The sequence below is a fragment of the Fringilla coelebs genome (genome assembly GCF_963513975.1).
Source record: "Fringilla coelebs genome assembly, chromosome: 7".
NCBI classification, from domain to species: Eukaryota; Metazoa; Chordata; class Aves; order Passeriformes; family Fringillidae; genus Fringilla; species Fringilla coelebs.
This window is the reverse complement of record NC_140035.1, coordinates 25,479,774-25,494,560: the sequence shown is the minus strand read 5'-3', so window position 1 is coordinate 25,494,560 and position 14,787 is coordinate 25,479,774. Positions and strand designations below refer to the sequence as shown.

The following is a 14,787-nucleotide window of genomic DNA, read 5'->3' as shown; positions in this document are numbered from 1 at the left end:
CAGGAAAAATACAACCTTACAGATGCTCGCAGCCATCAAACTCACTCTCGCTAATGGCAGCTCCAGGAGCCACCACCTCAACTCTGAAAGTCAGCACCGAACGTGAAGTATAATCAATATATTTTTTTCCATGGTAGCTCCAAAATGTAGGAGTTCAGAGATATTTCAAGGCATTTTTCAAAAAAGTACTTTCAGCAGGGAAGTGAAAGAACAAGAAAAAATAAAAAAAGTGGCTTTGAAAGGCAGCAGGGATACCTGAGGGCTAAGTTTAAAGCATGGAGGGAAAGCAAGAAAAGATAAAGTGATGGAAGAGATCTGTTAACTATTAATTTCTGATTGGTCTTTCAAAACGTTGGCCTAGTTGTCAAACAACAGACAGGAGCTGAAGGTCAGTTAATGGAGTTGAATATTGTCTATTGCAGTTACCTCCTGTGTTATTCCATACAACTGCTTTTTTTTTCTAAGAAAACAGAAAAAAAGTTCATTTAGGACAGTACACAAGTATTTTGGTAAATTCTCTACACGTGCTAGAGCTGAATGCTGTCTGCAGAAAAATATAGCTGACATCAAAGCATGTTCCCCACCCCCTGTCTTGCTTCATGGAGAAGTTATGATAAACAGGTTATGTGTTCCCTAAGGTTACCATGGAAACTCATTCTTTTCAGGCCATCATTTGCAAAGGTAAAATTTGCATTAAAATGTGATGGAATTTGATTTTGTGCATGTGTGTGTGAAACTCAAGTGGGGTCATGCTACCACGCAGTATAGCTGTTATTTCAAACCCAGGAGCATACGCTTAAGAGAGAGATCTATTAATCCATGTAAACACCTCAGTGACCAAATTACAGTTTAATTGCTAACTTGACAAGTATGTTCCTAGCAAATTAAGAGAAATACATTAAAAATTAGCTTCAAACTCAAATGTAGATGTTCATACTGATCCACTGGTGGGTATCACTAGAGAGCATTTTGCTAAATTCCCCTATAATCATTGCACAGGAAAGAGTGAATTTAGATTGTCAGAATGACTTTGTTTTGATGATGGCAGACCAGAGATGGAAGGCACAGGCAAGTATTTCAAATTATAAATTTTTATCTTATCTTGAAGAAGTTACCATCAAATTATGGCCTAGAGAATATAATTTAATATAACCATGCTTACTGCATTACAAGAAACTCTTGAATCCACAGTATTTGAGTCACACAGTAACTTGAAACTTTCACTCTAGGTATCTGCTACTCTGACTTTTCTTGGAATAGCTGATGGTGGAAAGCATAAACTGATCCATGCTTCCCTAGGGTCCAGGTTCCTTCAGATATACTGCCCTTGTTTGTTGTCACATGCAGCACTGGCATTCCTAACACAGAAGGGCATTATTTGCAATCATAATGTTGACAATCATTATTCCAGCCTAGCAAGAAAATGGATGAATAGACGAATCTAGAAAGATCTTATAATTGGTGACCAGACTGCATTGCAAAGGAGATACCAGTCCTGCTGCTCAGTTGTATGCATTCATAACTTACATGCTAAATTTGACACACTACTTCATGAAATCTATGCTACTCTGGGTTATTCACATATCATCTGTCCTGAGCAGCAGGACACCCTTGGAGGCACAGGGTCAGAACTCTTATTTCTACTTGCAAGGCAGACATTCCAGTATCACCTGGATTACAGTAGACTCAGCAACTCCTATCATATAGGACTTACAACGTGTTCAGCTGGAATGATGCTACTTAATATTGGGCAACATGACATTTAACACAACAGGCCGGCCATCTGATGAGGAAAAAGCAGCAAAAACACAGGCAGGAGTATGTGTTGTGCTTGCTTTCTTAGTGTTTAGCATCAAAGATACTTGTTTAACATAAAAAAATTCCTTGATTAGTGTCTCAAAAACACACCAAGAAAATCAAGTCAAAATCAACCCTTCAGATTAGGCTGCATGGTGCCATTCTGCATTGGGAAATTTCTGCTTACAAATTCAATTTATTAAACAAGTAAGAACACTAATGAAGTTTTAAAAAACCAAGCAAGAAGGCTAAAGAAGTTTTAAAAAAGAAGTTTTAAAAAACCAAATGCAAACAAAGACTAAATTGTTTACTAACTTTTGCAGAACTTCTCAAAACTCAGCACACCTGATAGGAGGAATGTGTTCCAGTCAGATTCTGTATGGAGCAAGAAGGAAGATACTACTGCTCCCTTTTCCAGTGTTTTTTAAGAGCCAGACTTAGAGATGAACATTTAAGAGAGCTGGCCATGAGCAGAACAGTCAAAGTTATGTTCAGCACCAGCCTTACAGGGTAAATACAGTTCTCTTTTTCCATATTTTGTACTTTATTTTAATGCAGTCTTGATATTAGATTAGCATCTGCACTACAGACCTTAGACTGGGAACTAATAAAGTTATCCACCCAATCTCTCCATGTCTGAGTCACTGACTTTCTTTTTCATTTTAAATAATTATAGCAACGTCGCCTGTTTGTTGAGAAAAATAGGGCCTTTATATATTCACAGATAATTGTGAATACCCACCACCAGTGATACATTCTAATTACTTTTCACACCTTGGCTGTGAAAAAATCTTGAACTTTTTAGTGTTTTTCTAACTGCAAGACAACAATGTAGCCAGAGCACTGATACCCTGACTGCTGAAGCTGCACCTAGGATGAAATTTAAAGAGCAATTCTGCTAATGCATTTTGCAGCGAGGAACTTCAGCAAAACTCAAGAAGACCCAAGGCCTCCAGCTCAGATCTTGCACTGCAGGAATGAGAAGTGCTGCACAGTAAGTAATACAACAGAAGAACTCAATCCAGAAATCAAAAGTAATGAAAAGTCCATTATTTCAGTTGGCTTCTGTCACATATTTAGCTATAACCAATACAAGATCAGGGCTCTCTAACAGCCTCAATGACATAGTTGTATAACTTGACCCAGCTTCTTTCAAGCTCAACCCTTGACCCCCAAGTTCTGCACACGCTGGGCAATCATTGCTGTTCGCCTCACTGAGGTCATTCTGCTTTCCCTGATGCTAAATGAACAAATTTTGCAGTCCTTTCTCCAAAGCATTCTCTGGTTTAGCGGGATATTATCCCTAGCAGGCAGAGCTGGACAGTGACCAGCATCTTCAGGAAAGGGGGTGCTGTCTGGGACAACAGTAGCCAGGCAACTCTATGGATCATAGGTATGTTCTAGGGAGGAGATTTCTTTTTAATCTGCAACACTGAACATGAACATGACCCACGGAAATTAAGTAGTAAGAATTGAAAAAGAAGTCAACCATGACAGCATCTATTTGACAAATGCACCGGATACCTGGTAGTAAAGGCCAAAGCTTGTGCCTGAAGGGGATCAGGTTGGAGGCCTGATTTCAGGCCTGATCCAATAAATAGCTAAGTGCATGCTTAGCTTCAGACATGAATTTCAGTGGCATAAGAGATTTGTCTTGTGATTAAAAAATGAGTGTTGTAACCGGGGCCCCCTTGCAGAAGTTGAAGCAGGCCTCCTACTAATGGCCTGGGAAGAGGAGGTCAGTTTGAAAAGGAAGCCAACTTCCCCCCCTCCCCTGCAGCCCGACCCAGGAGCAGCTGTATTTGATTCCATTGGTGTATGGGGCACTGAGCTGCTGGGGCTGGGACACAGCTGACACAGAGCAGGATCACTGAGGCTAAGTAAGGGAGGGAAAGCTCAGGGTGCAAAGTGCTGGCTTTGGCAGCCCCATGTGACAAGACTCGGTGCTAAAATCTCAGTCCTCTTGCAGCTTCCCCATGTGATGCCGGCCTGAGATTTGGCAGAGTGTGCACACACGCTCAGGGAAAGTGACCACACAGCCCCCTGTCTACAGAGGGACCAACAAGGAGACAGAAGCTTGCTGAAGGCTATACTGGCAGGAGCTTGCCAAAACCAAAGCAAACTGCAAAGACGCAGCTACTATTGAGAACTGCAGTCAAGCCAGATTACAGCTAGCTTCAAAAAGGCTATTTTGTGCCCACTTTTCCTGCCCCACATAATAAAAAGCCAACAGATAAAAGCTGCAGAGCTGTGGGCTATATGCTCAAACACAGTAACTGTTCAGCATACTAAACTGCATGGATTACCTGCTCACAGACTCCCCTCATCAATATAATTATCAGTTAGAGATTTGTTTCTTGCCTCCCTTAACATACTGGCAAATTAGGCAAAATGTATACAATGGAAAACCTCTAGGGCCCTTCATATCATATCAAGTTGATCTGTGGCAGCTGTCACGATCTCTGCAATGCCCCACTCTAATGCTCCATTTGGGCAATATCAGAAGAACCTGTCCTAACTGCAAGGGACATGATTGCTGGCACATTTGGAATCTCTCAGTACTGTGAGCCTGTAAAGACAGCCACAGCCTGGCAGCACCGCATGCTTTTGTCTGATTTCTTTCAACAACTTGTATGAAATAAGAGAAATGCTTAGTGTTTGTCTTCCTCAGAATCACCCACCTGCACTGAAAAACAACAAAACCCAGCTGTATGCAGAGGCACCTTGAGAAATAAATGGCACAAAGAATTTCTGGAATTCCCATAATATTGCAGGGTATAAACAGCACCAATGAGCTTTGATAAGATGACATATGGTACCAGAACTGTTTCCCCTGGTAAATGAGAGCATGTACAAAGTGTATGCCTGAAGACATGAGCGTTTCAGACTCCCCTCTGGTTCAGATAATCTGTGCCAAATCTAACCTTTGTATAAGTAGGAATGATTCCAAACAAGTTATAGAAGTCACTCTTTATTACTAGTATTAATGGAATTGAATCTGGTTCTCCTTGCATGTGCCATTTGGAATAGTTTATTTTTCACATGAGGTTTGGCGGGGATTTCTCCCAAATAATTTCCCCCCAAAACTACCCCAAAAGCTGGCCTCTAAATTTCAAAATCACTCTGCTTAGTTAGAACAGCTCCATGTAATACATCCCAATCCGAAAGCTTCATTAAGCAGAGATAATTTGGAACCATAAAAAGTTCTTGATCAGTAAGTTAATCATACATTCTAATAAAATGTTTTGAGTACTCTCTTAATTAGCATTCTAACAACAAATACTTCCGATCTGTATTTTTCAAAGCAGCTACACTTTAAATATGCTATTGGATTTTCCTTCTTTTCTTTTTATTTCATGTTTTCTACTAATAGTCTGTGGACTTGGAAAGTCTGGAATTTGCATCAGTTTCTGCTATATGGTTTCACATAAAATTGTCAGCTTCTCCCATTGCGCTAGAAGACAGGAATGTTACTATTCTAGAAGTTGGAATTCTGGTTTCTAACCATAGTCCAACACAAATGTTTGTGTGCTTTAGGAACCTAACCTATTTGAAATGCAACATCCTGAACATGGAATTAATTGATCATGAAAAGTACAAACAGCTCCTTATTCATCCTGAAGGAAGCGAAGAACCCTTTGACACATTATGGAAAAATAATGCAGTTATTAATGCTCCTTTCTTTGTTCTCGTTGATTTTTAGGCTTGGAATGCTGCCAGGCACACAATAAAGTACGTGGCCTTTAACACACACAGGCATGATTCTTTTTTCCTACTCTCAACTGGGAACTGACAAGACTCAGTACATTACAGCTTTATTTCAATTGAAATGTTCACAGCCAGGATCCAGAGACAGGTTTTCTTGTATCTTTAGGTTATTTACAAGCTTGCAAATCCTATCTGCAAATAAGGAAATGGCTTTTACAAACAGTTAACCCAAGGTTCTATATGGTGAAGCTGCTGTGGTCACTAACAGGTGAGGAACTATTTGCAATGTGGCTGGTGTTACATGTAGTCCTTGAATGTACATTAAAAAGATAAAGTTTCAAGGATTTACTGCCATCCTGAAGGAAAGAATTGATGTTTTAAGTAACTGGATTTGTACAAAGTCTGTAAGACAATCCAAGTAAATCCTCAAATAGATGATTAATTCCTCATTATTTAAATGCCCTTAAATACAAGGGCAGATGCTAACTGCATGGCTTTCACTTGACAGCTCCTTAGCTATTTTTCATGATCTGCTATTAGGCTGTGACTCTAAAGCCCTGAAAAAAAGACTGCCTGTGAAAAACCCTTCCAGCTCCTAGAGAGACTAAGTTCTTGCAGCTTATTCTTACACAGTTCTTTCAGAGTCTGACTGATACTGCAGCTATGATAACAGTACACTAACATCTGCCTCATTTGGGAGACCTGGATTAGGTTTTTATTTGGTATCTTCATGAGTGCCCTGAATATCTTATGTCCCAGTAAGACATGAGCATGTACGCACATGCCTAAACCCTTTTTAGAGCTGATACATCCCAATATTCCCTAGCTGTCAGAAAATTTTAGGGTAATCTCATTTTACACTGACAACAAAAGGCATTCATTTTCCTAGACAATATTTATACTTATTATCAGCCTGTCCTTTGGCTAACTAGCTGAGGTTTACTTTAAGCCTTGTGATACACCATACTGAATTTGGTTTATCATTTATCCTAGTTATAAACCTGAAAAGAGGGGTGGGTGATGTGGGAGGGGCCAGGGGCGGGGGGAAGGGGGGGTGGTTGTGTGGAGAAAGTCCAAAGGATTAAAAACTTGACAACAAACCAAAGCACAACGGAATCGGAAAAGAATTTTAAACGGTCTGGCTCTATAGCAGAGAGAGTGCTATACACATTTCTCTGTTTATGGAGACACACTAAACTGAATTATTCAGTTTCTTACAAAAAGAAAAGGAATAGACTGTGGGGAAGAGAAAGCAGAATGAAGGCGCAAGAGAGCAAAAAATTCATCCAGCAACAGATGAGAAGAACAGAGGAGAATTGGAAAATGGATGCAGTGGGGAGGAATGGATGATGAGAGAATAGCAGGCCTATTTAAAATGAATTTTTGACCTTATTTTTAAAACATTTATGGATCCCAATTGCCTGTCATGAGATCATTTTCCCTTACAATGCTAGCTTTTCAGTCGGCTCTGCAGTTTAACTTGATTTATCCCACTTAAAAAAAGTAGATTGTTAGAAATACCCCTTCTATTAGAAATTCTGTCCCATTACAGTGTCAGCTAAAGGCCACTTGTCAATGTCAGCTTTATCAGATTGAAATTTGCTTCATGAGTTCTCAGATACTATTTTGGAGGACAAGACCCAGGGTCCGTTTTTTGAGGCTGCTGATTTGCGATGGGATAGTGTCTTCTCAAATTATCCTCTACTTTTCCCAACTTATCTGCATGTTTCATGAGATGGTAGGAAGTGATTACAGCAGCTGCTGTACATTAGAAAGACATCTTACAGGAAAGTTGGCTTAGGTAAGACAGTTGACTGAGAAAAGTAAGGAAAGGACTAATTGAGTCTTAAAAATACAGAGACGCAGCATCTCTTTTCCAGCTGCAGCTTCCCTGGTGCCATAACCTCATGTGGGAAGAAAGAAAACTTCTACCAGAAGATTTTCCTGCTTCTCAGCTGTCTGTTGTCTCTCTAAAGAAATCCTGACATCCTGAAGATTAGAATAAGTTTTTATTTATTTGCAATTATGCAATTAGTTATCATCATGTCTCTTCACTGATAGGTAAAGGTGGAAAAAAATCAGCTGTTGCTCAATCTGTGTTACCACAGTACTGCTGAGGGTCAGCTGCCCGAGCTGGGAATGATGGCATTGCTTAAAAGCTGCCTTGAGGTAGCATTCTAGCAAGATGCTTTGAGACATTTTTTTTCTTTTTAATATTTTGATTCTATTTTTGTTGCTTCTTTTCTGTCTCTGTAGACTGTAACATAGGTATTTTAGGGGGAAAACGACCCACAGAAGCAGAACTTCCAGCCATGAGTCAAAATACAGCAGCTGTGGCTGCAGTATTTCCCAGACTAAAAGACAGTGCCTTTGAAAGCAGGCTGGATGGATCAATGGATGATATTGTTGCAATGAAGAGACCAGAAGTCTTTGAAGTTTATAAACTACTTCAACAAGAGGAACTGTTGCAGCAACAAATTTCAGAGTACTAAAGCCCTCAAGGTAAACTCTGATTTTTGGGCAGACTGCCATTCCTCACAACAAAACTGTTTACAAATATCCTGCAATGGAAGGACAAAAAACAACAATCCTGGTGCCCCTATTATGAATCATTTAATGATTAAGGTATTTTAAGCACTGTTTCAGGTGCTTTGATTAAGGACAACATGTCTCATGGGAAAAGCAAAGCTTTGGAAATCAGCAATCTCTGGGCATTATACCTAACAGGAAAGGCTTATAGAGGATTATCTAGAAGAAACCTTTGTGAATCTTGTGAAGCTACACTGGATCACAAATCTCAACCTCATCTGAGCATTCATAAAGTTTTATCAGTTTCAGATAAGAGGTAGAAATCCTCAGGCTGCTGAAGAGGTAGCACCGACCCAGTCTGAGGCCTGTGAGGACACTTACCACAACACAGAATTTCAACAGGAAGACACATTTGATGCATATTCTTATTTTAGTTTACAAAAACAATGCAAAAGAAGAATGGCAGGTACATTGACTCACAAATTTGGGTCACAAAATTTAAGGCAGTGGATTAAAGGCAACAGCTTTAAGGAAAGAATTATTTTGCCAAAGATGACACTTTTGGTAATTGAATCAGAATAATGTATACAACAATAGTTTTGGAGTTAATGAACAAATATATATGATAATTTATGTAAAAACATCCCTTTTAACTCTGCATCTCTCTGTGATTTCAATAAAGTCTACTCTTGCATAGGATTTTTTATACTATAGCAGTCATTGCAGATTTCACTTCAGCATTCACACCAATGTTAGTTCAAACTTCAGAAGTATACAGATTCTTAAGATTTTCACACTATTCTGTCTTTTTAAACTAAAATTTTGAATTTAGTAGAAATTGCATTTTATCAAAACTACATTTTTGAATGCTGGTTGATTATAGTTACCTCTAAGGAGACAGAGTCCAAGTTCAAAACTTGCTCAGGCAGAGCTCTTGAGTACCCATAGACTATGGCTGTTGCATTTATTTAAGTTTCAAAAATCTGGCACTGTTGATTTAATCTCTGCTTTTGCTATAGGTTATAGGTTACTCTGCAGTAGTGGGGTAGATAATATGTCTCTGTGTAGTGTGAGGCCTAGATATAAAACAGGGAATACACCACGCCTGTAACAGTTCCATAGTGCTCATAGAATATTTTAAGAAATTTGATGCAGAGGTGCAAATTGTTACATTTTTCACTTTATAAAAGTTGCAAAGGCTGTAAGGTGGTGAGATTGCTATTGTTCCATGTGCAGAAGGAAGGGTAGGACAGACATGCCTCTATTTCCTCTCTCTCACTTTGCAGCTAAGCACAGTGAGAGGCTGCTCTTCTAATGCTCTTGTTAACCCCAAGAATCACTGGATGAACAGCCAGAGTACCAAAAATCCATCTGAAAAGCCTTGATGCTACCACACGTAACAAAGTTTGGCAGTGACTCTCTGTCTTGGGCTTAATGGAGGAAACCTGGGCCCAAATCAGACACAGTGCATGGACGAGTTAATTTTAGCCAAGTTCTCATTATTAACCAAAGAGACAACATTTCATCGGCACGTTGTCTCTTTGGTGGGCTGGCATTAGGGATTTCCCCATTTCTATGAAGTCCCTAAATTCATGTTAAACTGATAGAGGATTTCTGGAAAACACAAACAAATCAGCACCTTCTGCTAACTGTGAGTGCTGCCACAGCCCTTAGGACCCCCCGGAGGACGTACCCAGCGCTGGTCGTAGTCGGGCAGCTGCGTCCTTCCCTCGTCCTCCTCGTAGAAGGGCAAGCCCTCCCGCCGGGCCTGCTGGTACTCCTTCCGCAGCCTCTGGATACGATCAGCGTTCCCGCCACCTGGGCAGCCACTGAGGGGAGAAAAAAGCTAAATAAAGCTCCTATCAACACACAGATCTGCCACCAGGTACGCACAGAGAATTGCCAGACCCGAGACAAAGGGATTGTGTTTGATTTTCCCGATTTGCATAGTTCCCGCTGGCCCGTATCAGCCTCATTTTTGCTTCCTTATATTGACAAAGCTGCTAATTGTGAACTTGATTCCTCTTTTTAAAAAAGGCTGCCCCTGTCCAAAGAACTTAGCAATTCCAGTGCAAGACAAGAGACAACAGATGGATGCAGACAGATGGGGGAGCACAAGAAAACTTTTAACATTCCTGTGAGCGGCTATAAATGACTATCATATTTTAATAATAATGATGATGATGATAAGCTGACAAAAAATGTTTTCTTTTGCTCCCATGCTAAATGTGGAATTTCCCTAAAATTACATATGTTCTAGGTAAAGAATAAACTATTATTCACAGAGAAGCACAGAAAAATTGTCTCATAAAAAAACACAAACTCCCTCCCAATTATACAAAGAACTCAAACATCAACCATGAAAATCCAGGGTAGGCAAGAGAGATGGGAAAGCACACTATTAAATCTTGACACTACAGTTTTAAAGTGGTAATTAAACAGTAATTCACTTAGTAATCCACAAAGACTTGCTTGTATGCAGAACTGCATACACTGCAAACTGCTCTGGTAAATCCAGCGGAGGTGCTTAGTTTATCGAGTTAAACACATGCCTTTCTGTGGGTTTTGACCCTAGTGAACCTTCTAAAACCTTACAGCTGGGCTTGTACAACTGTGGAAGCTCAAGCTATAACGAGGAACTATTAAATATAATCTTGAAAATCGCTAAGAATTCAAAAAACTTTTTTCATATTTAAAATGAAAAAAATAAAGGTTTCCTGCAGATATTTCCTGCCCTGCTGTAGTCAGCACTGGGGTGAGTACCGAGTGTATGGCTAAGTAGCATTTACTGGCATTCACAGGGAATTATTAATTAAACAATTGATTTGTGGCTGCTCCTAAACTCAAACCATTGTTTTTGCAGCACTTCACTGTATATTCTCTTAATCTATAATCTTAACTCTGCCTCACCGTCAGTGGATTACAGAGACAGAGATTTGCTCACATGAGCACAGGCTCAGCAGAGCATCCTCTAAGAGTATGCCAGAATCTAGGGGAAGGCCTTTATAGGACTTGCATCGCAAACAGAATTTGGACAGCATGCACAAAATATTGGACACTAACCCATCAGTTCAATAATACTTAGTTTCTAGTATGTATCAGCAATCTAGACTGGTTGGTAATTAACTACCAAGTAAGAGAAATTCCACCTAGGCTGCAAATGCAACTGAATATGCAGTTAGGATTGGAAATGGTTACTTGCAGCAACAGTATGTTTCCATGAAAAATCAAATGACTTCCTTTCCTGAAGCCTAAGTTATCCATCCACTCTATATAAAGTCCCAGAGGTTTCAAGCTTCTCTGGCTGACTTACTGAAATCTTCCAGAGCACATGAGATTTTTCTCATGATCTGCCAAGACAGTGCAGAAGGCTTGCACAAACTCTGTGGACTACTGATGGAAAAAAAATATATTCCCTCTTCACCTTTATTCCTTCCATAGATAAATGCCTCTGTTCTTGCATTAATTCTTGCCAAATAGTGGAGAACCATTTCCGGTTTGCAAAACACTGAAACTGAGGTCCAGCTAATGGAAACTATCACTTAGAACAGTGAAGCTTGGTCCATAGCTCATGAGCACTACAATACCTGTGAAATCCCCAGACATTACTTGTGAATACAGATAAAGTGTTTAATGAGGGCTGCTAACATACAGATAAGGCCCAAAGCATTGTCCCTGTTGCTTTGCCAACAACATAGCCCAAAGCAGCACTAGTTAAGGGGAAATACTGAAATACAGGCAATAGGTCTAGTTTGATTCCAGCCAATCTGGTTTCCTGCAGCTCTCTGCAAACTGTACCGTACCTGTCACCTAATCCACTTTCTACCACCAGGTACTTTGGCTGAAGAGACAATCTGAAAATACCACACACACTGGGTTTCACCCCCTTTTTAAACTAAATCTGAGATTGAGATATTGCAAGACAATCAGGAGCCTGTGCTTCACTGACTGTAGGTCTCCTGTAGGTGAACTTCCTTCTGCTCAAACCCTTTGAGACAGCAAGTGGAAGTGGTGCTGCAGAGTTCAAGCTGATTATATGCATTACAAGACAGGGCCTGACGGATTCTGCTTTGGCAAACCTCTGCCACGCAGTATTAAACTACAAACCCTAACCATGAGAATGAGTAGGAACATTTAAATGAAAGATAGCAGCACATGGAAAGTTATCCATCTGGATTAGTGTGAAAACACAAGCATAATCTCTGTGGAAACAAGCAGCTCCGTGAAGTCTGATTTCCTGTGCCTCTCTCCTGTGGGTTCTCTGTGTCTGATAACAGTTCACACTGCAGTGTTTCTCCCCAGCATGAGCATTCATCCAGGCCTCTCTAGCAGGCTGCTTATTTGCACTTACTGAAACTTTGTGCTCCACTATCTCCTGAACATCAAGTCACCAGAATTTGTTAGAAAAGTGAAGGAACACGTAGGCAGAGGGCTGGTCAGTACATCCACTCCATATTTTCAGGATACAGTTAAAGCTCCACCATTTTTTTTTCTCCACCGGTTTAGAGGCGCAAATGCAAAAGACATTGGGTTTTGAAAGAGCTGCATTCTAGCTTACCAGGGAAGTTTTACCCACTCCTGAGCAAAGTGAGATAAATATGATGCCCTGTGCAATGCTCATGAAACAGCTCTGAATTTCAACTTGGCTCCTGACAATTATGTGAATATATGAACCACATTCAAACTCACCAGATGAATTCAATCAGCACTGTGCAAATATCGCATACATAATCTATTAGTTTACCCCAAAGAAACTGAAGCATTGAATTCAAACAGAATGAAGTCATCAGTAATAAAAAAAAGAAACTGATAAGGCAATATTAAAAAAAAACCCAACACAATATTCCAAGATTTGCAGAGAAGATCATACATTGACTGTAAACTATTCTCCCATCTGCCTATAAATACATAATTAAAAAATATTGGTTTGATCAGATAGCAGTTCTCAGACAGGGAAACAGCAGATGAATACCAGTTCAAATGTTTCAGATGCATGACTATTTATACTGTAAAGGAACCTGAGCTTACAGAAGAAATATAGAAACAATACTCCAATCAAAGTCAGTGTATATTAAGGACACTTACTGAAGCTTTTCAGCAAGCCTGGTAAGTACAGCAGACAGATTTCTTTTACAGTAGCTTTACATTTAATGCAGGGCTCTCCTTGAGGAAACATAAATATTACAGTCCACATCATATGTACAGTTTTGTGCATGCTTGCTTCCCTGACATGGCTCTGGAGCCACGCTATACATTCTTCAGAGAGCCAGGCAAACACACTTCTACCACTCCCCCCACCATCACATGTTCCCAGGATCCAAAATTTAATGTACTCACTGACTTCTCTGTGTCACAAGACTGCGAGAGAACTGTTTGCTCAGCATTTTCTAGTTGTTTTCAGAACGATTTCCTGAAATTGTGCTACATGTAAGGAGACTGATTCACAAGCAGCTGACACTGGGAAGTTCTAAAATAATGTCTATGTGTAGGAATGAATCTCTGAGAAACTTCAAAAAGAGTTGTGAAGACTTAGGTGCTGATTTCAAACAATAGTAACAAACATGTCCAAAGTCCCAAGCCATAAACAAACTCAAGAGCAGTTCAACAGTTCTTCCAGTAAGCTGCACACACTGCAAGTTTTTCTCCTTTTTTGTTTTTTTTTTTTTGAAATAGAAAAAAATGCAACAAACTTATCTGAACATTCAAAAGAGGAAAAATCACATTCCTGTAGTCATTCTGTAGTTTTCCTAAATACAGTCCTTCTGGGAGTACAAGGACTTTTTCTGGCTTGGGAGAAGGAGAAAAGCAAGTCTGTGCTATCGTTTGAACCAACAGACCGTTCTAGCCCAGCTGCTGGGGCTGTACCACCAACTGCACAAACAATGATCAGAACTCATCCTCCTCTCCCCTCCCTGTGCCTGCACCTGTTGGAAGCACCACACAGAGCCCACCTTGCCCACTGCATGTGCAAAGGGACAGGCTTCCAAACCAATACAGCTGGAACAGACAGCCCAAGACAAAAGGGCAACCATAATGTAGGAGAGACTGAGCTTCCAGCTCTCTGACACTGTGTAAAATATGACTGTGAAATTTTGCCCCATCACCTCTGAAGAGAGAGATGAACAAGCACCATAGTAATAATATTACATATGACAGACACACTGAATAATATTCAATATGACAGACTATGTTTTTTTTTCAAAGAATTAAAACACCATAATCAGTATTTAATACGTATGGCCCAGGTTTTACACAGTGAAATATCCTCTCTGTTCTTCTTCTGAATTGCTAATCTGTATTTCCATCATTCAAGTTCAAATGCCCTTTTTAAAATTAGTGACTTCTTACTGCAGCTTTCTTGATAACACAAAATTAAAAACAAGTGTTGCACATACAAAGTAAGATGAACCACTTAAAGCTATATATAAACATACATTTAACGAGGCAATAAACATTTTGTTTCCAGCGGTTTTCTTAAACACATTAATATTGCACAGGGCTTTTTTGCCAGCCACTTCTTTCAAATACTGATTTCACCCAGCTGACTGTCAGTCCCCTAAGCAAACAACTGGTGCCTCCAAGTTAAAATAAAACAAAACAAGCAAACAAAAAAGAAGAAAAAGAAAAAGGAAAATTACTCTTTTAGAGAATTTTCCATTAACAAACAAATCCAAGACAAAACGTGATTCACAGACTCTAGAGAATGGACAATCTTCCATTCACAATCTGCTACAAAACAAAACTAATTTTACA

At 39.7% G+C, this 14,787-nt stretch overlaps 1 protein-coding gene across 3 annotated transcripts in view; it reads right to left on the bottom strand.

Moving 5' to 3' along the window:
- The window catches only part of PARD3B (par-3 family cell polarity regulator beta), a 383,490-nt gene that overhangs the window by 38,649 nt on the left and 330,054 nt on the right, over positions 1-14,787 (bottom strand). For all 3 annotated transcript variants that reach the window (XM_084209781.1, XM_084209782.1, XM_084209783.1), the window contains one exon: positions 9,728-9,863. In XM_084209781.1, coding sequence (XP_084065907.1) covers positions 9,728-9,863 — 136 coding nt within the window. The remainder of the gene's footprint in view (positions 1-9,727; positions 9,864-14,787) is intronic.